At 38.2% G+C, this 24574-nt stretch overlaps 1 protein-coding gene across 1 annotated transcript in view; it reads right to left on the bottom strand.

Moving 5' to 3' along the window:
• The window catches only part of LOC145779698 (uncharacterized), a 39395-nt gene that overhangs the window by 11419 nt on the left and 3402 nt on the right, over positions 1-24574 (bottom strand). Inside the window, exons 3-10 of the mRNA XM_082591334.1 lie at positions 22451-22553; positions 21080-21961; positions 20078-20436; positions 18587-18901; positions 18018-18173; positions 12086-12193; positions 10815-10928; positions 284-412 (exon numbers count right to left, since the gene is read on the bottom strand). Coding sequence (XP_082447460.1) covers positions 284-412; positions 10815-10928; positions 12086-12193; positions 18018-18173; positions 18587-18901; positions 20078-20436; positions 21080-21961; positions 22451-22553 — 2166 coding nt within the window. The remainder of the gene's footprint in view (positions 1-283; positions 413-10814; positions 10929-12085; positions 12194-18017; positions 18174-18586; positions 18902-20077; positions 20437-21079; positions 21962-22450; positions 22554-24574) is intronic.

Raw genomic sequence — 24574 nt, 5'->3', positions numbered from 1 at the left:
CACAAAGGCGAAATGACTGAATTGCTGTCATTACAACACTTGTTATGACTGAAAGGAAGACCACCTAGCACACAACAATCGTGTTAGTGATGGCTAGTGTGGAGGCTACACCGGTATGGTCATCGAAACCGTCCCCGATCGAAACACAATGCTCGCTGTTCTATAGTGAGTACTGAGTAGTCAGGTAGTGCTGACGCCTGACGCCAGGAAGATTGCTCCTTCTCAACTCAACTAAATCGTGTTAAAGACACTCTTGCTGAAATCTTAATTGTGCAAAACTAACTGAGGTTGTTTTCTTCAAAGCACTGGCTTTCGTCACTTCCGTCGGAGCAATCTCTCTCACCATCGCAAATGTACAGCGGTGGGATACATCTGTTTTCGTCACAAGTAAGTAGTCCCTTGGTTTCGCAACCTAAAAAATATAACAAGTTATATAGGCTATCCAGTGATGTACGCGCATACGAAAAATATTGATGCCGTCAGCGCAAACGCAAAAGTTTGAAAAATCATACGCCGTATGCGTCAACGTAACTTGTAAAAAAAGTTGGCGGCGTCAGCGTCACCGAATGTACTAGCGTAAACTCATTTTGTTTGCTAGGTGCCAAACATTCACAAGGTAGCCTATAAACCACTCGAAACAAACAAGTTTTATTTTGAATTTCCACAAAGAAACACAAGCATCTGACAGTGTTCATCTGACATTTTGCTGCGTTTTGGTTTCAATATGTCTTTGCCCATTGAAAACATTCTTTCAACTTATTCAAAATTTGGAAAGTTTGATAAAAAAAATGCCAACAACAACTAAGACATTAAAAAGTATGCGTTGACGCTATGCGCTAAAATACCGCAAAAACTTTACGGCGTAGCCTCAAGCGACAATTATCCAAAAAAAATGTGGCCGCAAGCGTTTGCGCAAACAAAAAGTCTACGCCGCAAGTATGCAGCGTAGAATTTGCGGCGTATACGTTGTTACGGCCAATCTCTGTACAAATCAAACGTCATATAAAACCGTTCAAGTCTACTGAATATTACGTCATGGAAGTTGCTAGAAAATGTGCCAAAATTGCACCATCGTTCATAGACTTGTGTCAAACTTGTTTGGACTTGTTTGGGCCTGTTTAAACAGGAAATATTACATCAGCTTTAAACACCTGTTGGAATGACTTCATAATTGTCTTTCATTTATTGCGTCACAGTCACTTTCTACGTGAATTTGAGATATTGATATCTATTCTGGTCATTCGTAAAATGATTGTTTGAAAGTTGGCCGCACATTTAACTGTTGGCTTAGTGCTTGCTAGCTGGACAAAAGTTCCGTCTTTTATCCAAGTAATCTGTTGTGTAGTGACAGTTTAAGTGGTGTAGGCGTTGCACCCCCTCGTTTTCGGTAGCCTCGGGCTAATTTTACAGGAATACACTGTTTGAAAAGAAGTTCAAGTGTGTGTTTCTTCGGTCATTATATACAGACGAACGGATTAGGGAACTTTATGTTAAAATTTTCCAAAGAAGAGATTATGGTTTACCGCTGTGACCATAAAAAATAAAAGACGATTCTCTGTCTAGTGTTTGGCGCAGAAGCACTTAGAAGCAAAAAAATAAAAGACGAAGTTTGTTAGTTGGTAGGCTAAGAAGCACTTAGAAGCAAAGAAATAATAAAAGAAGATCTTATTGGTTGGTAGTCTAAAGAAGCAAAGAAAATTAAAGACATTTCTTCTCGGTAGGCAACTGAAGAACTTTAAGCTAAAAAGTAAAGACATTTCTTCTCAGTTTGGTACAGAAGAAAAATAACTTTGACATTCATTGGCAAGAAAGAAGATTAAAGGCAATCCATCTGTGCTTGAAGATTCAAGTGGAAGAATCCAAGCAAGTTTTGTGGACGTTTGGACTTCACATACTCGTACAGCTACGGTATCGTGCATTTAAATTCTTTTTTGTATTTTTTACGGTCTTTGCAGTTAAGTTTTTTATAACTACTGTAATTTTGTGTGTTTGTGTAACTTAATTTTTTAATTGTTAAATTTAGCCCTAACATTTAATATGTCTACACTCGGTGGTGACAGGGACTCGACCGCCGTCGACTCGACTGAGTTTAAGCCTGATGATGTTCTTTGCGGTCGGGCAGGCCATTCTGGGGAGGGATCCATTAACGATGAGGCTAAGTCAGTTCGAGAGGCCCGGCATCTTAGACGGGATATTTTGACTCAAATTGGGAAACTTTCTGTGGCCCTAGGTTCTTTGAGTGATAAGCAGGAACTGTTAATTTTTAGATCTAACTTATCTACTTTAGAAGAGGAATTAAGGCATTCCCATGCTCTTTTGAGTAAAATTGTTAACTCTGCAATCTTGGCAGAACTTCGTGATAGGGTAGATCCCGAATTTAACTCGTTAAAAAATAACTTCGAACAAAAAGAAAGTGATTTCTCAGATAGGTTAGATGCTGACATACATCCTGAGGATAGCGCCTCAAATGTAAGCACTAGGATGTCTGAGAGCTCGTCACGGATAGTTGCACAAATTAACCTACAGCTAAGACGAGAGGAGCTCCAGATCCAAGCCGAGGCCGAAGCAAGAGCTGCTGAGGCCGAAGCGAGAGCTGCTGAGGCCGCCGCGAGAGCTGAGACCATACGAGTTGAGGCCGAAGCGGGAGCTGCTGAGGCCGCCGCGAGAGCTGAGGCCGTACGAGCTGAGGCTGCCGCGAAAGCCGAAGCAAGAGCTGCTGAGTTCGCACTCAAAGACGCACAGTTGAGGGCTGAACAACGTAAGGAGGTAGCTTTAGCTGAATATCGTTCTGAGTTGGGCTCCCGGCGTAGCTCTAGGAAGGGCTCTTCTAGGCATTCCAGAAGTGAACATCAATCGCAGTTTAATTTACCTAACCTTTTCCAGACGCCTGTTCAATCTGTAAGTGGACCTGTACAATCCACATGTTTTCCAGCTGTTTCAGGAGGTCTCGGGGCCGCGGCTAAGGGTCTTCCGAAGGCTGTAGAGCCAAGGTCTGCAAATTACAACCGAACTCCTCCCCCAGAGCGTACAGGTCACGGGGCCGCCATTAGCAGTAATGCTTTGCCCCCTTCAAAGTTTTCTGCGCCGCTAGTTGCTGATCGCCCAGCTACACGTAATTTAGGTGGTTGTGAGAGGCGTATCGTGTCTCCTGATTTTAACGTGTTTGAGGATCGTGATCGGGCTGTGCATGTGACTGAGCCCACTCAGCCCCTTAAGGGATATAGCTTGTCTTCTCCCGCTAAATCGAGTTCTCAACAGCAGGATTGCTTTTTTGAATACCAAAATAGTAGGCAGAGGTGGGCAAAGTTACTTTCAAAAGTAACTGAGTTACAGTTACAGTTACTTGGCCAAAATAGTAACTGAGTTACCGTTACAGTTACCGATTTCAAAAATGTAACTAGTTACAGTTACTAGTTACAGTTACTAGTTACTTTCAGTTACTCATAAATCTCAACATAAACGCTGTAATCCAAATTTAAACAAACAATTATTTGCGGGAGGCGCATCCATTCTCCTCAACATTTATTAGATGTATCACGCACCCTGTGGTGCAAATTCTTTTTTAGTTACGCAGTTGCCTTTTCCTAATGTAGTTTGTTTTCCGTTTGTCTGTTTTCCACACTATTGCTTATAATCGTTGCGTGTTTCTTGATGCTTAGTCAGTTAGTTATAGTTACTTTCAAAAAGTTTAAATTTATTACAATTTATACATATTTTCAGATTCCTGATGAGGGCTTAAGTTAAGCCGAAAACGTTTGACTGTTAAACTACTTGTAAATATGTAAACTATATTGTTGTAATGCTCAACCCTGTGGTATTGTTGTGTTTTGCCTGTCTTTGATACAAAAAAGAAAACTCTCTTTCGAAACTATATTCTCTTTAAATTCTCGAAACAAAGGAAATAATTTGTTTTCCCTGCTATGACTCGAAGTTACTTAGACATCGACTTCCAATTTTGAATCGAGAAAACAATGATGTAATAAGGTTGCGAACAGTGAACGTAACACCGAGACTCCGGGTCTTAAATACTCCAAAAATACGACTCCTGTACACCTCTGGCAGCTATGCGACAAGCATGAACTGAGCTATCAAGTGTTGCCAAACACTTTTGCTAAACATTGCATAGAAAGTCACATATTGATCAATCACCAAAAGCAATTAATTTAACCAAATCAGTTCTCAAAAAGCGCTAAAAAAGAGCCAAATCGCCAAACCATAAATATGAAGCCAAACGTCTTAAAAAATCGTCAGATTTCTGGATTTTGGCGATGAATTTGCCAATATGGCAATTCTGCTCCATAAGATCACAAAACAAGAGCGCCGCGCATGGGTAGTGCTGCTCCGATACAGCTGCGAGAAGAATGCATTATTGAGCAACGCGTAGCAAACACGCATAAAGCATGACACAAACATGTGCAGAGTATAATGGACGGCAATTAGAAACATAAATTTCAATACAAAAGTAACTTGTAACTGTAACTGTTGAAAAAGTGTTAAAATAGGAACTAGTTACCGCGTTTCGTTACTTTTGGAAAATAGTAACGAAGTTACCGTTACAGTTACTCAAAAAGTAACTAGTTACAGTAACTAGTTACTTTTTTAACTAGTTACTGCCCACCTCTGATAGTAGGACGTTCTTCGATAAGGCGGCCTTGATTGGTTACGATGGTAATAATATGCCATTTGTCTTCTTTAAAAATCGTGTTATGGCCTTGATGGCAGCTTCGCCCTTTAAGGGAACTCGTTTGACTTTGTTGCAAGCAGCTTGTGTTAGAACAGCTGCACAAACGATTGCTAATTTGGTTTCCGACACTCCTGGCTTGTCAGAAGAAGACAGGATAGAAATGTCGTTAGCTCGCTTGTCCCAACGTTTTGGAGTTCGTGGAGGTCTTTTCGCAGAACCAGAAATTAGAAAGTATCGCTATGGTAGCAAATTGACTTCTATCTCTTCCAGTGATTTGAAAGAGTTTAAAGATGAATTGTCGCAGTGTTTGCTTTACGCGAAAGCTTATGGTCAGCGTGATAAATTAGAAGGACGTTTTGTTTTGGATTTGGCTAAACGACTCCCGTTTGACGCTAAGCAGCGTTATCTTGACTTTTTAGGTGATCAGTATGGTAGCACTGAGGAACCTACTTTTCAGAGTTTGTTTGATTTTGTAGTACGGGAGGAAACGCGCAAGTCGACTGATTTTAGCATTATGCTAATGGGCGATTCTGGTGAGTCGCAGCATTTTAAAAAGTTTGGCAAAGGAAAATTGCCTTCATGTCCGGTTAGGCAGACGTCGGTAAAACCCCATGATAATGTGATTTCAGGGAGTTCGCAGTACTCGACTGCTGTTGGCGCACCGCGCGGCGGTGTGGCCAGACATAGTGACATACCGGCGTGTTTTTGTTGTTCGTCACGTGGTCAAGTTGAATATCATTTTTTGTCTAATTGTAAAGAATTTTTGCGCTTGACACCTAAAGATCGGAGAGATGTCATTGTGAAAGCTGGCAAATGCTTGAATTGTTTGCGCCAGCATATGGTTAGAGACTGTAATCATGCAAATAACTGTCGTAAGTGCATGTGGACCTACCAACGATAGGAAACACTATTTTCTTCTGCATGATTTTTATGTGACGTCACGTGATTCTCTGGATTTGGTCGGTAAAGATGAGGCTGGTGCCAGAGTTCCTGTGCGTAATGTTAAGATTGGAAATGTTAAAGCAGCCTTTAACCGCGTTACTGCTGCTCGTGTTTTGAATCCAATGACTGGCAAATCGAAGTTGGTGTATTGTCAGCATGATCCTGGTTTGCAGTTGACCTTTGTTTCGAGTGACTTGGTGTGCGAACTTGGTCTTAAACCGTATGATAAAGCGTCGTTTAAAATGGATACTCTGGCTGGTCAGAAACCTACTTGTGCTGACCTTGTTAAACTCAACATCCAGTCGTTAGAGACTGATGAACTGTTTTGTGATATAACCTCGGTGGTTAACCCAGCTTGGGCTGACGATGTTAAAACTTTACCCCATAAACAAGATTTAAGTGGTTTCCGTCATTTTCATGACGTGAATATGTTTCATTTGAATGATTGTAGTACTGTAGATGTACTGATTGGCAACGACAACGCTTATTTGATGTGTGCAAAAGAAGAGCGTGTTGGTGACAATCGTAGTGAACCGCATGCTTTGCTCACTCCTCTCGGTTGGTTGGCTTGTGGTGGTAAGTCACCCTTAGTTGAAAGCGTTGCTAAAGTGTGCAGAGTGCAGACGTCTTCAGAGTCGGATGTCATCTCTGGCTTTCAGCGTAAAATTGAGTCTCGCGATATGGAAATAGCAGACCTGAATAAAGTCATTCAGGATTTGACTTTGCAAAATGAAACCTGTGAATTGTCTCGCAATGATATTTTGGCTAGAGAACTTGTCGAACCGAATATTGAGTTGAAAGATGGTCGATTTGAGATACCTGTTCCGTTGAAGGAAGATATTGATCTACCTAACAATTTTGTGTTGGCGTCAGATAGAGCTGCTGCTTTAAGAAAGAAAGCTTTAAAACAACCTGAACTTCGTGATTTCCTTACTGACACCATGAAAGATCTTAAATCTAATGGCTATATTGAGCGTGCGGGTGAAGCAGGAAATGTCAAGGGATTTGAATGGTATTTACCATACTTTGTGACGTCACAATTAAAAAAGCGCATTGTTTACGATGGCAAGTCTGAATTTCGAGGAACTTGTGTTAATGATGTAATGTTTTCGGGTCCTGACTTGTTAAACCCTCTGGTAGATGTCTTGGCTAGATTTCGGCTTGGTAGATTTGGTCTCATGGCTGATGTGACTAAATGCTTCTTTCAAATAATGTTACCTGAGTCGCAAAGGGATTTGTTTCGTATATTGTGGTTTGAAGATGATGACCTTGAAAATGGTAGGATGGTACCATTTCGTTTTTGTGTACACCCTTGGGGAATAAAGAGTAGCCCGTATATCGCTTGCTTGGCTATAAAGAAAATGATCGAGCAGAATCCCAGCAGTGCTGGTGAATTGACTCTCTGCAATATTGCAAATAATATGTACATGGATGATTTTATATTTTCGGCTGATAGCTTAGAAGAAGCTCAGCAAATCACTCATGAATCAATTGCTTTGTTTGATAGCCGTGGGTTTAAACTTGTTAAGTGGAGTGCTAACAAGGAGGCTATGATTGTCTTGTCAAATTTGGATAATGAGATGCTTTCACCTTTGATTCGTGACATTGACTTTCAGACTGAAAATATGACTTTGCCATCAGCGAAGACATTGGGTTGTGTGTGGCAAACCGAGTCTGACGAGATGCGTATCGCATGTTCCTTAAAGCCCTTAGCTAAACACACGCGCCGAAGTATGCTCAGTCAGCTTGGACAAAATTTTGATCCGCTAGGCTTTGGAGCGCCATTTTTTCTAAAAGCACGCCTTATACTTCAGCAATTGGCGATAGACAAGTTTGATTGGGACACCGAGGTCCCTGATAGCTTTGTTAAAGAGTGGGAGTCATGGCTTCGCTCTTTGGACCTGCTTAAGGATTTTTCGTTACCGAGATGGTATTTTGCAAACTCTGGTGTGTGCAGTCCGGATGATATTGTTTCATATCAATTGCATGGGTTTAGTGATGCTTCGAATCAAGCTTTCTCTTCTGTTGTTTACTTACGTAGACTGGTTAACGGAGTTCCGAGTGTGTCTTTCGTTCTGGGTAAATCTACCATTGTTGTAAAAAATCAGTTTTCTTGGCCGATAGCTAGGAAAGAGCTTGTTGCCGCTTTGAATACAGCAAGACTCGTGAAGCAGGCCTACGAGGCATTGAAGATGCACGACTGCAGTAAGTATTTTTGGTGTGATTCTCGGACTGTGTTGCAGTGGGTTAAGAACCCTGATTTACGTTTGAATAAGTTTATTACGCGTCGAGTTGAGCATATTTTATTGTTGTCTGGAGCCCAGGATTGGCGTTTTTGCCCGACCGATATGAACCCAGCTGATGTTGGCACAAGGCCAAATCTTATTACAAAGAAAGAGTTTCGAGAGTTGTGGTTAAATGGTTCTAGTCTTCTCTATCAGTGTGAAGAAATTCCATCTGTAGAAAACCCCACTCCAGTACCTGTCCATAGCCTATATCTTCGTGACGAAGAGGGGTCGCTTGACGTTGCACAGGGTGGCCTTCACAGATTGATCGAGGCCGCACCTTCTTTGTATGTTATGAAAAAGAGAATTGCTTATTTGGTTGCTTTTGTTGAATTTTTGTGCTGTAAAACGAGAAAGCGTAGCTTTATGAAGCCAAAACTGGACGCCTCTTATCTTAATAGAGCCTTAGACTTAACTGTGAAGTTTGTTCAGAAGAGCGTGTATGGCGATGTGTTACATTTAATGACCAAACGATCGCCGGATGCACTTGAGGAAGTGATAAAGCGGGGTAGTGTTGGCGCTTCGCAACGTGAGAAGGAACGCTTGAAGGAATTGCGTTCACTTAAAAAGTACAGACCTTGTGTAGATGATGCTGGTGTAATCCGCATTGAAGGGCGCTTAAGTAATTCTCCCGAGATTTCTCTAGAAGCAAAGCATCCGATTGTTTTGCCTTCGAAACACCCCTTCACTAGGCTTGTTGTACTGTCGCATCATAATCGAAATGCGCACTGTGGAGTACAGCACACTTTGTTGTCTACGCGACAGAAGTTTTGGATCGCTAATGGTAATGCTTCCGTGAAGAGGTATCTTAATGATTGTGGTGTATGTGCGATTGAGAAAGCTCGGCCTATAAGGCAGCTCATGTCTGATTTACCTTTGTCTCGCACAACTGCCCATAGGAAACCCTTTTTTGATTGCGGCTTAGACTATCTTGGACCATTGACCTTTGTTGAAGGTAGGAGTCACAAAAAAGCTTGGGGACTCTTATTCACATGTATGGCATCTCGCGCTATTCATGTTGAGCTGGTCACGTCATTGTCGCTGAGTGATTTTTTACTTGCCTTTACAAGGTTTACAGATTTACGTGGGCAGGTTAATGCTATCTATTCCGATAATGGAAGTACCTTTCAGGCAGCATCTAAGAAGTTACCCGAGTTGATAGAATCAGCTGAATTTCACAACGCCCTGAGACAGAGAGAGATAAACTGGGAATTTATACCTCCGTATGCTCCGGCGCAAGGTGGCGCCTGGGAGGCAATGGTAAAACAATTTAAAATCGCATTTTTTCACATTTTGGACTCTTCAATTCGTAAGCCCAATTTTATTGAACTGCTTACGTACACAGGCAGTGCCGTTCGGATCGTGAACGAACGCCCTTTGGTACCTTTGAGTGACGACCCTAGGGATTTTACTGTCATCACCCCTGCCTCACTTTTGACCCCATACTTAGACCCATACTGTGCTGTTGGGCAACCACATGATCGTGACCAATTAAGAAGGGATTATCGGTTCAATTTGTCACTTTCTCAGCAGTTTTGGAATAAATGGATCGATTTTTACTTGCCAGGTCTTCAGGGCCGGAAAAAATGGCTAAAAATGGCCGAGAATTTGGAGCCTGGTCAACTTGTAGTGGTAGGTTCTCTCCAAGACATTGGTAAACGTGGGAAGTATCAACTTGGGAGGGTGCATGAGGTAGTTCCACAAATTAGGAAAGGGAAGCCTGTGGTTCGTAGAGCCAAAGTTGCCGTCTGCAACTATGATGAGAGTACGGGGAAAGTGAAAGTAGACTACGTGTTGAGGGATATTTCGTGCCTCGCCCCCGTAAAGAACACCTAAGTGTTAGGGTTTGAGCCTGGTTTTGTCTGCGGTGGCCGATACTTGTCTGAGCCCGGAACAGTCGGTTATTATCGCAACTATTGTATATAGCGTCATTTAGCGTGTACCTATGGTACCAATTTCATGTATCGTCGTGTTTATTCTTATTGCTGTTCATTCTTTGCATGCCCTTTGTATTTGCGTATTAACTTAAACGTGAGTGATTCAAAAAATTTGTGTATCGTGTGTTTTATTCATTGGCTCACGATTGTCCTTCAATTCTTTTTTAGTTATGCCATGTTAGACTGTCATAACTAGGGGCCGCTATGTTACGGCCAATCTCTGTACAAATCAAACGTCATATAAAACCGTTCAAGTCTACTGAATATTACGTCATGGAAGTTGCTAGAAAATGTGCCAAAATTGCACCATCGTTCATAGACTTGTGTCAAACTTGTTTGGACTTGTTTGGGCCTGTTTAAACAGGAAATATTACATCAGCTTTAAACACCTGTTGGAATGACTTCATAATTGTCTTTCATTTATTGCGTCACAGTCACTTTCTACGTGAATTTGAGATATTGATATCTATTCTGGTCATTCGTAAAATGATTGTTTGAAAGTTGGCCGCACATTTAACTGTTGGCTTAGTGCTTGCTAGCTGGACAAAAGTTCCGTCTTTTATCCAAGTAATCTGTTGTGTAGTGACAGTTTAAGTGGTGTAGGCGTTGCACCCCCTCGTTTTCGGTAGCCTCGGGCTAATTTTACAGGAATACACTGTTTGAAAAGAAGTTCAAGTGTGTGTTTCTTCGGTCATTATATACAGACGAACGGATTAGGGAACTTTATGTTAAAATTTTCCCAAGAAGAGATTATGGTTTACCGCTGTGACCATACGTATATCTCTGAGGCTATCCATAAAAAATGAAAAAGAAGTGTTTTGTTATTTTTTAATTAATAATTTCACTCACAAAGAATTTTTGTTATGTTCTGTGATTGTTCCGGTTACAAATAGATAAAATGCTGCTTTCTTTCAAATTTTTTTTATAAGTTGTAATATCTCTTTTGAACTTGTAAAAGCAACTCACTGCAATTCGCCTCATCAGCTTGATTGATACAATCCACGTCTCCGTCGCACCACCAAGTGGCAAATATGCATTGCTTTCCATCTCCGCAACGCTTCAAATTATCGGCACAAACCTCTGACAAAAAAATCAAATTAAATAATTCCCTTTTTGTCAAAGTCTGGGACTAAAAAGGTACTAGGTCTACTACTATCTTCACTACAGTAAACGATATACCCGTATGTCAATAAACGGCAAAATGTGCCTAAAACGTGAAGGTTTACAACGTGTCTGAATAGAGACTTAAGCAGCAGTAAGGTTATGCCTTGGCTAAGACAGCCACAAAATCTCTGTTAATTAGAATATTGGTTTAAATCCGAACCTTCTCAATGATCAACTGGTAAGCGAAATGTTCAGGAAGAAATTAAACCCAGAGTATGTTATACAATTTGGGTAGAGAGGTAACTCTTTTAAACCATAAACAGACATAACTCAGCAACAACACTACATTTAACATTATAAAAACAAAAAACAAAAAGCGAACGTTTTCGGCTAGTCATATAGCCCTTTTCAAGCCTATAAGAAAAATACATTTTTTTTTTTTAAAAGAAATGCTAAAGAATCATATAATATCACAGCAAAAATATGGTCAAATCTAAACATTTGAGGAACTGTCTCGCTCACACAAAATGATAACTGAAAATTACACAGCACAACGGGTCAAGTATTTCAGAGGTAAAATTAATTGATTGTTCAGACAAGGACTCAGGCAGATTACGCAAGAAGGACAGACGCACAAGAGATAGTGGCACAAAACAAAGTAAATGCGAGAAGCACGAGACGTGATAATTCAATCAAAAAACTGCTAAAAGGTAAGAAGCTCCGCAAGCAAATAATTGCCTGTTGAGCCCTGGGTTTAAAGATTTGATGATCAATGCCTCGTGAATCTTGGTGTCGAACTCGGACAAACACTTACGAACAATTTTGAAAGACTGCAATGACGGTTTATTGTTTGAGCACGATACTTGATAGCCTACTATATGATTCTTTAGCATTTCTTTTAAAAATGTATTTTTCTTATAGGCTTGAAAAGGGCTATATGACTAGCCGAAAACGTTCGCTTTTTGTTTTTTGTTTTCATAATGTTAAATGTAGTGTTGTTGCTGAGTTATGTCTGTTTAGAGTATGTTATATTGTTTAATAGTTCACCAGCGACGTTTGGAGAAATGTGTATGCAGAAGATGTCTGATTTGTTTTTGGAAATACTATTTGATTTCAAGGCAATACAATCTTACCACAATTAGTTTCGTCTGTTCTATCGTAACAATCGTAGAATCCATCGCATACATTTGTCTTCTCGATGCATTGGCCATTTTGGCACTTGGCCTGACCAAACTTACATTCTGAAAATACATAGAAATTATGCAACAACTTATGAAAGAAGAAGAAACAAATATATTTTCAACTGCCCCATTTCTACCGCGTTAAAAACATATAATCAACACAAGAGCGTTATATTTTCTTGCGATATGAAAAGCAAATGTGTTTCTTGTAGAATGTAGAGCCATTCATAATAGCCTACTAGCTATTAAAACAGAAAATCTTTGAAGCAGAAAAAAATGTGTTGTAATTCTATTGTTCACGACAAGGCATGTTTTTGGGTATGTGTGTAACTGCCCAAATTACTCTCAGTTCTCTCCAATTGCCCAGTGTACAGCCAGCGTCCTTTCATGGTCGCAAACACCCCCAAGAGGGCGCTGGTGCCCACTTTGGGAAACAGCCCTCTAGAGCAATGTAGGCTGCTGTTCATAATCATGACAGAAATCAAGAGCAATAGTCAAAGGGGCGCCACTCCGCAATCGCATTCGACAGGCCATATGCTCTTAAAAGGTGTCGAACCGGAGCCCTATTGAACGTCAAACCAGGGCTCTCATTGCTCGCCGATGCAGACTAGCCTGCATTCAGGGAATCATAACAATACAAAAACTGTTATTTTTTATGCTCGTTTCCAGTTAGATTAAAGCAAAAAGAGTTTGGATGACTTGTTTTTCTGGTCGGCAACTTTTTAATTGATTTCTTAATGGGTTGGAAAAGTACCACCAATCGTGCCAAAGGTGTTTCTTACGGCTTGGAAATCCAATATTCTTGAGCAGGCAAGATCCGTTCATAAAATATTCATCACTGATGTGTAATGTCTTCTCAAAATCACTAAAAGTTCTTTTTTTTTGGTAAACATTTTTCATAAATCGCTATTAGATATATTTCGTAAAAGAGGAGAGTATAAACGCTAAAAAGAAAATTGTTTGTACAACAAGAAATTATTTTGCTATGACCTTGAGTAACCTGCTGATGTAACAAAAAATTATAAACCCAATTGCTAGCACAATCATGGCTCCATACAGGCCTACATTTGGGCATCTAGATTTATGTTTGATTTTGATGTATCACTGACATTACTTTCATATTCTAAGAAATAAAATCCAAAACAAGGTCTAAAATAATATACATTGCAACCAGGGCTTCATTTTAGTCTAAAAAAAGCGGAAGCACAATACAGAACTTGCAACTGCGCAACTGCAAAACAAGATGTTGCAGTTGCGAAGTTTTGATTGGGACGCCACTCGAGCAATCAAACCAGACGTTTGCACCCTCTAAACAAAAGTGTTATCTTTAACTAACGAAACACCAGAACACCTCCACAAAAAACTGCAAAGCAAGTACACGCTAATTCGAACAGAAATAAGAATTTAACAAAAATCTCAGTCATTTTTGAAGATTTCACCACCGGTTACAGGACCATTTATGATTGTTACCTTGACAGAGTCAACTCTGATTGATCATAATTATACGCCTTGGAGATTAGCTAGTTGAGAAAATTCAGATAATACGAAACCAAAGAAGTTTCCAGAAATATTGTTAAAACTACCATTCAACGTTTTATAGGCAGAGAAAACTTTTTCTCGAACCGTTGAAAATCTCATCATTTTCACTGAAATACCAAAAAACAAACTGAATACTTCGAGATTAGCCTATACGCTGCAACATCAAAAAATGAGCAAACTTTGTAGTTTTTGTAAATTAAATTATCTTTGAGATTTTCTTTCATGTGTCCAGCAATTAACAAGAGTTCTAAAATGTGTCTACGCACCTAATAATGATTTTAGTAAATAGACAAGATAATTGTAATGATTCATAAAAACTCAGGTTTGTTCTTCTAAACACCTTAAACCTCTCATTCGAAATGCCCAATTGCACTGATTTTTAAGTTATCAAGACAAAATAGTCAAACCCTCTTCTATGAGCCCCTTCAATTTATCAAAAGAATTTGTGACAAATTACTTTCATACTTATGGACATGGAAACATTTCAATCATGTTGGCTTACAAAATGATAATTGTATATATCTTGATTAGCTTTTGGTTGGCTTGTTTGCAGTGTCTTTGGTTTCGTAAGAGCCCTGGTACGTAGAACAGTAGGCTAATCTTTTTGCGCAAACAAAACAACCTTTCAACAACAGCATCACTTAAAAATAGATCTAGTGAATCAGCTAAGATTAAGGTGATCTCCAACATAGGTATTTGCAAATATAGAGTGCGGTAAGTCAAGTAGGCTTATAATAGAGTTCCAGTGGTCACTGCTCCCAAGTTAAAAACGTGATGCTACGTGCGAACGCATGACTGACTTTATTTCTTGGAGTTTCGCTGGTTTAAAAGGTCATTCAGCTTTACGCTTTTCAAATTCACTTTTAATCTGTCACCAAGTGCCCTTACCTAAAATCTTAATCTTTGAAGACGAAAGTGGTGATAGATAGGCGAAAATTCAAAATAAGGAAAACAACGTACTGCCTACATACCATAATACCGCACTTCAACCACAAACATTACAGTAGCTTTTGTTACTTATTTACTATTTTCTAGAGCTGTTTTTCGAATTCCAAGAATGGCTAATGACTACTATGATTTTTTCGTTCTAACACAATTTTTATGACATACAGTATTTTAGGAGTAGCAATTGGGCTCCAAGCATAGCCGTAGGAGAATAAAACATTTTGAGAGTGAGAACAAAATTTTCCTAAATTTTATCTTTGCAAATATATTTTTAAAAACACAACAATTTACAATTTGGCCAAATAACTGGACATTTTTGCTCAAATTCACGATTTTTTTTGTAGCGGGTTTGGGACTTCAGCCCCCCCCCATCCTGCTTCTCATCATTTACTTCTATGGCTCCCAGTCTGTTTATCAAAGTAGGGCAAAATTTAAGAAAAAATGAAGCAACGAACGTTATTGCACGTAATTTCAACACAGTTCTGTCCAAAAGGATATAATTCGATTTTCCATCTGGCAACAATGTTTTGTGACAGAGTGGTTGGCCACATCTATATTTTGGCATCATTAAAATATTATGTAAAATCAAGCGGTCCTAAAAAAAAATCTTAATACGACCAACAACTGAAATATTTAAAGTTTTTATTTGAAATAAGATCTCATGAAGCCATGAATAAACCTTATCCATTGTCACTTTGTTATTACGTCACACAACTTATTGAATGACAACAAGGTGCAATTTTGATTCTACTATTTCAATCCAAAACTTGCCACAGCTAATTTAAAGAAATACAATTCAAATGTTTTTGAGTGATGGGTTTTGTGTGTTAGTGTGGAAGCTCCCAGGTAAAAAAAAGTTTGTCATTTTTGCATTAATTCAACGTCTGCAAACTTTGAATCAATGTAAAAATGAAGGATTTTGCCATCTGGTCTGTTGTGTAAGGCCAGGTTTGTACTATGAATCTTTGATGTTGACGTGTGACAAAAAGTATCAAGTAACTTTATCACCTGTACCGCCTGTACCCTGTGAAGGTTAGAAGTTTTATTGACTAAATTACTTTATGACACTGACAAATAGGAAAATTTATAAACGTTTCTACCATTGAATGACCCATGAGCGGCATTAGTCATAGGGTAGACGATAAACTATAGAAGTGGTTTTAATTAAAACAGAGGTAAAAGTATATGCTTGAAATCTGCTATGAGTCAAAACTTATATTAGTGAGAGCATTTTTTTATACAAACAATTACCTTCCAAAATTAAAACTTTTAAACTTGTAATTTTAAAAGCGCACACTGTCCCAGCAGTAAATCACACTGTAGTGTAGAGCATGTTATTCTTAAATACCTGTCTCCATCTACTAAGCACTAAATGGAATATATGATAGGCTACAGGAGCACTGGTTGAAGCTACTCTGACCTGGATTTCCACTGCCTGCCTGAAATTTAAATACTTTGTCCCTCAACTTTGTCACAAAATATTAGAAAATGTACAAAAGAACAAACAGACGGTAGTTCTTTCTCTTTTATCTATAGCAGCGGTTCTCAACCAGTGGGCCATGGCTCACTGGTGGGCCATAGAAGCATTTTGATATGGGCCACAGACATATTTGAAAAATTGAAAGATTTATTGAAACATTTTGTTTCATTTTTATCACTACAGTATAGCCAATTTTACACTTGTGTGTTTGTTTGGTTACAATGAATGATGCTGCTGTTTTTAGCTACAAAGTGGCACTCATCATTCTAATTATTGCAACATGCAGCTTACATCAATTCAGTTTTTACAACACTTTAGACTAGTTTGCGGTTACAATTAAGCCATCTTTATAAGCGGTAGCCTTGTCGAACTTCTGCAGATCCGCTTTTTAGGAGGCTACGTGCAGCATTTTATTGGGTGGATTATTTTGGAGAAGAATTGACAATCCTTGAAGCTTTAAGTTTGATGAAAATTACATTCAGTATATACATCAATTTTTGATAACAAAGAAGAAAAAGGACAATGTGTATTAAGTTGTAAAGTTCTTAGTCACCATTCATTGAAGCCATCAAAACTGAAACTTCACCTGGAAAAAGTTCATCTTAATTACAAGTATGAAAATATGAATTTTTTTTAACGAAAAGAAGACAGTGTGAAGCGTCAGCGCCTGGATTCAACAAGGGATTCCAGCAACATTCCAAAGGCAATGTTCTGCTGCTTTTGTTTATAAGGCACCTGCAGCTAATAAGGCCCGCTAATTTTCAAACCTCAATATTTTTCTAAATACTGCATAATTTTGAACGAAACTTGGAATGAGGATACTTTGGGTCTATCTAAACAACATATCTATGAAACAAGTTTCTAAGTAAAAGGGGTTGTAAAATATTAAAAAAATAAAAAAAATCTCAAGCGGGCCTTATTAGATGCACGTGTTGTGAATAAGGCCCGGTTTGAATTAGCACCAAAAGTGATGGAAAAGGTGTATTTTCACTATAACAACACCACAAAATAAATTCTAATCTACAACACAGGCACATAACTAATAATTAAATACACAGTGACAACTATTCCCTCCCCCGCCCCATGCTCCATTTTTTAAAAAGCGACATGGTGTTTTTAGATATGGTAGGGATGATAAAGTATTTTGATTCTGAAATTATGATATTTCCATTGCAATAACAAATTGGATTAATGGTGTAACAAGAATTGTTTAGGCCACTCAAGTCTTTAACCCTCACTTTCTTAACCAGGGGTGCACAACGTTACGCCAGGGGCCCATGGGCCTCATTACCAAAATTAGCCTAGTCTGATCATCATTATCAGTCTTGCTTTAATTAGAAAAAAAGTTCAAATTTATTGGTTTTACTGCATCAGCATGCACATATCTTTCACATAAAATGCAAAAAAAAGGAAGTCAAAGCGGTTTGTTAACTGCAGAACAGTCTAAAATATCTGAAAATTAATAAAACCACTCAATTTCAGTCCCCCCAAACTTCAACTTTCCGTAACTCAAAAAGTTCTCAACTTTAGGCTGTGAAACTTTACCAGTTAGTCTCAATTCACCATAGCAGCAATCAGAGCTTCCAATTTTGTTTAAAAGATTTGTAACAACGGAGATCCAGTGGGTGGGCCTTATTACTGGCCGGGCCTTATTAGCTGCATATGCCTTAAAGCTTTTTTGTAATTTTTTTCTTCCATAAAAACTGAATGGGCCACAGAACTTTTATGCAAACAAAAATGGGCCACGAAAGAAAAAAGGTTGAGAACCACTGATCTATAGATTTAATTATATACAGTTTAGCAATGTACTTTATTAAGGCGGCCCATCATAAATAAGCGCCGCAAACAATGCTTTAAATGGCTTACAATTCCTGTAGACATATATCAGATGTCGATAATACATTGCAATCTGTCTTTTACCGCAATCTCTTTCGTCTTCTGATTCCCCACAATCATTGGTCCCATCACAGCGCCATCTAATGTCGATACATTCCCCATTGAGGCAGAGAAAGCCATATTCTCCACAAGGTGGAATTTCGTCTGGTGGACTGAAATTGGGCGTTATGCCAAAATTTTCTGAAAAAATCAAAACTTTGATGTGATTTGTAGTCAATTTTGGATTGTTTAGCTGCAAAAAGCTTAGGAAAATGATTCTTTGGCAAAATTCCGACAAAAGTTTCTCACTACAAACACCTAAACAGAGTAAACGGATCAAATCAACTCACTCATACCGACCGGTGAAGCTGCACATAACACTCAGCTTCAGTCATAAACCACAAACGTGTTTAAGAAAATCAATTTTGTTCCAAGAACCTACTTTAAAATATCGTAGGTCCTTATTCAAATAGAATAGTCATTGCATTAAAAGTAAATCGACTTTGTTCTATTTGAATAAGTATGGCGATGAATCAAATCTGCAGTTTTATAGAAAAATAAAAAACTTGCCCCTCTAGACATTCTTTTCTACATCTAAAACACCAAAAACTTACTTTCTGGCAAAAAAGTCTCTCCCATCGATGACATGTCGACGCAAGACGACGATGACGTCATTGCGCTGTCATGGGAAAGAACAATGTTGCAAGTGTACGTCACAATATCGTCAACATCATTCATGAGTTTTCTTGATTTGACAACTTGATTGTTCGACTTTGTGTGACGTGATAAAGAACGCGAAGCAATCCCTGCTGGTAGCATAACGTCATTATGACGTAAGTTTTGAAGCATCGTGATCGATTGATTACTGAGGCATGATGTAAGCACTTGCGTGCACCACGAAAAACAAAGAACCGGAACAACACCGGAACCTGAAATACAAAACACAAACTTGATTGTCTGAAGTGCATAATTGCTTCATGGGAAGGATTTGCTAGCAACTCATCTATTGCCAGCTCAGAGGTCGAGTAGCAAGCACTTCTACCCAATGGCGGCTCGCGAATTTTTTTTTCCACAAGATTTCTGTCTCATTGATTCTAGTCACTCTAAAAGTAAGATTTTCCGAAAGTGTTTTGAGAGATTGGTTGATTGAGATTGCGAAATAACTATTTGCCAATGAAATTCTGCAATGATAATAAAATATAAGCTTTCCCTAACCCTACTTTTTTTGAAAAACTATTGTGCACCGCAAAAATTAATTTAAAGAAAAAAAAAAATTTTGACTTCGACGGGCGTCGAACCCTCGTTTTCACAAACACTATTTTTTTTAACACTTTTTTTTTAACTGCCACAAACACTAGGCAGAGAATGAAACCACTGAACTAACCGTGCCAACAAGAAAATGTTGCATTCACACGGTTTTAATACAAACTTTTACTAAAATATGCAAATGAGACAGAAATCTCGTGGGAAAAAAATTTCGCTAGCGACTCGTCTTAATATACTGCAAGGTTGCAGCCTACCCTCATAAAATTGGTGAATGTAAATGTAAAACAATGTAAAACATTTTTGCAGCCTATTCATTAAAACTAGCCACGAGCCGCCATTGCTTCTACCTCTGGTTTATTGGTCTGAATTCAGATCGGATCAGGGATATAGACCAGCAGGGCATAAGATCCAATAGTGGATTCTGGTTAGATTCGGCGACGTTACCGGTACATGAATTACTTAAAAATGATATGGACTGTGTAGAATGCAGACTGAGAGGTTACGAATGCGGATAGTTCGGATTCTTCCTTGTATAAAGTAGCGAGGGTGTGGAATCATAACGGGATCACGTGACATACGATAAATAAGAAGAAAAAAAGTTTCTAAAAATTTTAGCGATTATAAAACGACAATTAATAAACAATGACACAGCTGTTATTATTTGTCGAATGATCTTTGGTATTTGAGAGAGTCGTCTTCTAAATTGAGTCAGATCACTATTGCTGCGATTGCTGAAGGCATAAGCTTGAGTGTTTTGACTTTTTGTTTGCAATGTTATGGTGACGTGAAGCTTCAACAATGGTTTTGTTTGTGTTGAAATAATTGCTTTTATTATTCACAGGCAACAATACCTTCAGCGCAATCCGGATATTGAAGCGAACACAGGAATCTCAAAGCTGATTCTGGATTGCATGAAGTTGCGTTTAAAACATCATTGCTTTCACCATCTCTCTTCAACCTGCTGATAAGCAACGGCTTTGTTTGTGATTGCGTCGAAGTGACGTCATAGCTATGCAGGGACGTAAGATACGGAAGCACTGCGTCACAAACAGGATCACGTATTTCTTGGCAACGAATTGTTTCAGGCTCAACGCCGTTTCGATTCGCATCAACGTCATCATCAACAAAGTTATCTTCGTCATCGATGGTGACGTCATCAATTTCAGCGCTGCCAAATTCACCTTTCTGATGCGATTGTCTGTATACAAGTTTACGTTGATAAATTAAAACACTTTTCTGGAATTTTATAGTTTAAGTTAAAACCAATAGGATAATAAGTTTAGTCTTTGTTATTTTGACTTAATTTGGTTATGTAAACTCAGACTAAGTGAAAGTAATGTGTAAAAACATGCAATCTAATTTACACCAATGCAGAAAAGTATGGCCTGCCATTTAGATTCCGATCGAACAAAAATGGAAGAGGCCGTACTCGCGTTTCACCTTTGTTTAGGATCATCAGTGGTGCATATCCATGTGTCATGAGTGGGAATCGAACTTCCAACTTGATGGGAATTGTGGACTTCTCCGACTTGAGTGGGAATCGAACCTTTATCTAGATTGTATTACGGTGTCCAGTATGCTGTTCTTAACCACTCAAGTCCACAGTTGGAAGTTCGATTCCCACTCAAAACACAAAGGTATGCACTTTGATGATCCCGAACAAGGGCGAAACTCGAAGATGGCGTCTTCCATTTTCAATGACTTTACAAATCCTTGCAACCCATATTGCCTACCACGTTTTGCTGCATCGCAGCATCTGCAGAAGTTAAGACATTTTCAGGCCTACTAGATTGCTGATAGTAAGACAAAGATTTATATTTTTTTAATCGTAGCTTACTCACAGTTCGTCGTCATCTGACGATTCCAGGAGATTTGGCTGACGGAAATGTCCAACTCTGGTTTTGGTTGGCCTTGCTTTCTTGTTCTTGGCACTATTCTTGATCGGCCTTCGGAGTGCCTGACCACGTGATCTCGCTTTCACTGCCTCACCAGATTTCCGGTAAGGAGTTCGGGGTTCAATCATGGATTCATCTGGCCCCGATTTTCTGTTGTCTTCCAGGGGAGTAAACGATTGTGACGTCATAAGGGGTATTTTGTTGTATTCTATTTCCTTTGTATATTTTGCACGCACTCGGTTTACTTCACTTGCAAGAGCAAGACTTTGCGTCCGCTTTCCTTTTGTCTCATCTTTTGCTTCATTAGAGTGTTTTTTGTTTTTCCTTCTCTGCTTTTGTTTTCGATTTCTTCTTCCGGTTTTCTTTTTTTCAGAAAGTCTTTTATCTTGTTGAATTACGTTGCTGGAGTTAGAATTTTTTGTTGCAGTTGATTGGGTTGATGACGTCATGTCAACTTCCATACCAACCGTTTCTATGTGCATCTCAGTTTTTTTGGCAACATTGTTTTTTCGCAAACGTAGATTTTTAGTATTTTTTTGTTTCTTCTTCTTGGATCTTTTTGTCCCTCGGTTTTGCCCAGCTTTTCTCCCTCTTGATTTTGTCTTAACATTTGGATTGTTCTTTTCGTTTTTCTTTGTTTTAATATACGTTATCATTTCCCTAGTATTTGATGTAAAAGTATTCGTAAGCATAACATCATTGTCAGGCGATTTTGATGTATACTGAGTGTTTGAAGAAGCGTTCTTGTCTGTTAGAATATTAAAACTCGGTTTGATAGTTTTTTTAGAAGGCACATCTGGCAACACTGATTCATTCTTGTCACTGATCCTGAAAAAGGAAGTCAATTGAGCATCAAAAATATATCTAATACATTTTGACTTCACAGAACAGAATATGTTCATAAGCTTAATTTTAACTTTATTAGTTGTAAAGATGATTCACTAACATTTATTGATTTATTAAAAAAAAAACTTTTGAATTGGACCCAACCTGTACATCCATTCCAATTTAATATCCAATAGTAACCTACCTGCTGTTAATTTAACAAAGTAAATGTATATTGGAAAAGCAATGCATACCATAAGCAGTATAAAGGTTGCAAGCATATTGCGTGATCTATTAAAAAAGTTGAATCTACATTTTCGGTTGTGTCTCTAATTCTCCACATAACATGACCGTACAAATGCAACTCGTAAAATTTGTAAACCACAGTGTAATTGTGATCTACAAGGTCTTGTAGTGTTATCAACACACTATGAAATTTGTATGTAAAGTTTACAGTAAACCAGTTTTATCGTTATTCACTTCATAACCCACCTATCGTCATCGTCGATCGGCAAGTCCGATGTCCAATCAAGAATGCCCGGAGTCACGTGATGCTCCATTGCTGACTGCCTTGCTGTCAGGTTACCAAATGTTCCTGTTACGTCATAAAAACATTAAATTTATTCAATCAATCAATGGTTTATTTGTCAGAAACAAAACATAGCACGTGTTTGAACAACAAATACTATTAATAGGCCTACTAACTTACAAAAAGTGCTCAATGCCAAGCAAAAGCCAAGCAGAGCGAATTGCATCAAATATAGTTACTCTTTTCTCTACTATTTTTATTTAATATTTGACTTCAGAATAATTATAATTGTGGAACAAGCTTGTTGGTGAAAGGCTGCTTTATAAAAGACACAGCAGTCATCAACTTTTCAATTCTATTTGAATAAGGATCTTCTGATGATCCCCCTTTTAAGATGAAACAGGCTGTAGTGTAGAGGTTTTAGAGAATAGTAACTACTAACTATATTTGATCTAGTACATGTTTGAAATATACAAACATTACACACAATGCAAAAGTTGCACATATTCCTATAAGGATAAATCAATTGCCACCTTACAGAAATGACGATTTTGCCATTTAAAAAAAGAAATGTTACAAAAAGACACAACGTTCCTGCGTTTTAAAATACGCATCAAAAATATGAATATATTTAAAGTAAGAAAATAACGTAAACACAAAATTCCAAGAAACAAGCAGAAATTACTCAAGTATCAAAGTAATCATTCTTAATTGCAAATGAAACTGATAAGTTGATTTCCATTACATATTGATATCGTGATGACGTATTGATATTAAAGGATAGAAGTTCTAGAAAATCAAACATGTTTTTAAATTAAGTGGGTTAGACAATAAGTTTTGAATTCGCAAGGGTCATCAGAGAAGCAGTCACAGGTGACATGTGAAAGAAATATCTATTCCCCTTAAACTGCAATTTTTCATTAAGTTGTTATTGACATGGTACCACTTTAAGTAACTTGCTTGCCATTAGGTTTCATTGTAATTGTTATTTGGTATTCCCATACTATGAAGATTATGATCATTAGTTTCGTACACTATCGCGAATCATGACCAAAACACCAGCTGGCAAAATCCATGCTTTTTGCATTTATTCTGCGTCTTTAGACGTTGCAATTGAACCAGATCAGCTGAGTAAGTTGTTTTTAAATCCAGGGCATTATGGAGATTAGTTTTAGAAGATCTTCAAATCTGATGTTCTATTGAATGAGCTAAAGTCTATGCAACATATGCTTGAAAAAGTCGGCATAAAATTGACATGGCAAGCTATCTAAAACACGATTCTTTTAGTAGAGCAGGGCAGAAACCGTTAAAATTGAACTTAGTAAACTTAATTGAATTCTTGAAGTTTAGGTTTGTAGCCTTGAAAAATATAAACTTTTTGCAGAAATGTAGTTACGATGGCTTTAATCCAAAGAATGTTAACAACTTTTTTCTGCTTGAATAAATTTTTTCTGAAAATTCCTGATAGTCTACAGATAAGATTTTTGATGCGGCGCAACTAAGTTTGTTTTGATACTCCACTTCACTTTTTGCTTGGCAATGAGTAGGCTACCTATTTTTGAAGTAGGCTGATGGTAATGTATATTGTACGGTAACTATCAACCTATTTCATGTTCACTGCATGTTCAACGCAAGCAAGTGAATGTTGTATCTTTTGGATTACATTAATGCCGCCACAAATTTGTCGATGCTTGAAACATGTTTTGCTGCTTATTATTATCATAAGACTGTAGTAGAGCTACAATAAAAATCTACTTTAAAATTTTCAGATTTCAACGCTAATAGAAATTAAAACGTTTGGAATTTATCATGTTACAAGTTTTCCGCCAAAGCAGCAGCCATTCAATTTGTTTGCTCCAATTGCAGCGTCTTCAGTGACGCAATCGAATTAAAATCTCGCTGTATCTTCGATCGATGAATGGATGCATTGGAACATGACTGGAATCCATTTTGCAACCGTTTTTGGAAGAGCTGATTCACTAATGGGATTGTTCAGGGCAAATTAGGGCCACTGCTTTTATTACGTCATAGGAAAAGTTTAGCTACAATAAATTTTGAAGTTGTGCCAATGTTTTAGGCTAAATCTT

Source organism: Aplidium turbinatum, chromosome 11, assembly GCF_918807975.1.
Source record: "Aplidium turbinatum chromosome 11, kaAplTurb1.1, whole genome shotgun sequence".
In the NCBI taxonomy this organism is placed as follows: domain Eukaryota; kingdom Metazoa; phylum Chordata; class Ascidiacea; order Aplousobranchia; family Polyclinidae; genus Aplidium; species Aplidium turbinatum.
This window is presented reverse-complemented; position numbering and strand designations above follow the sequence as displayed.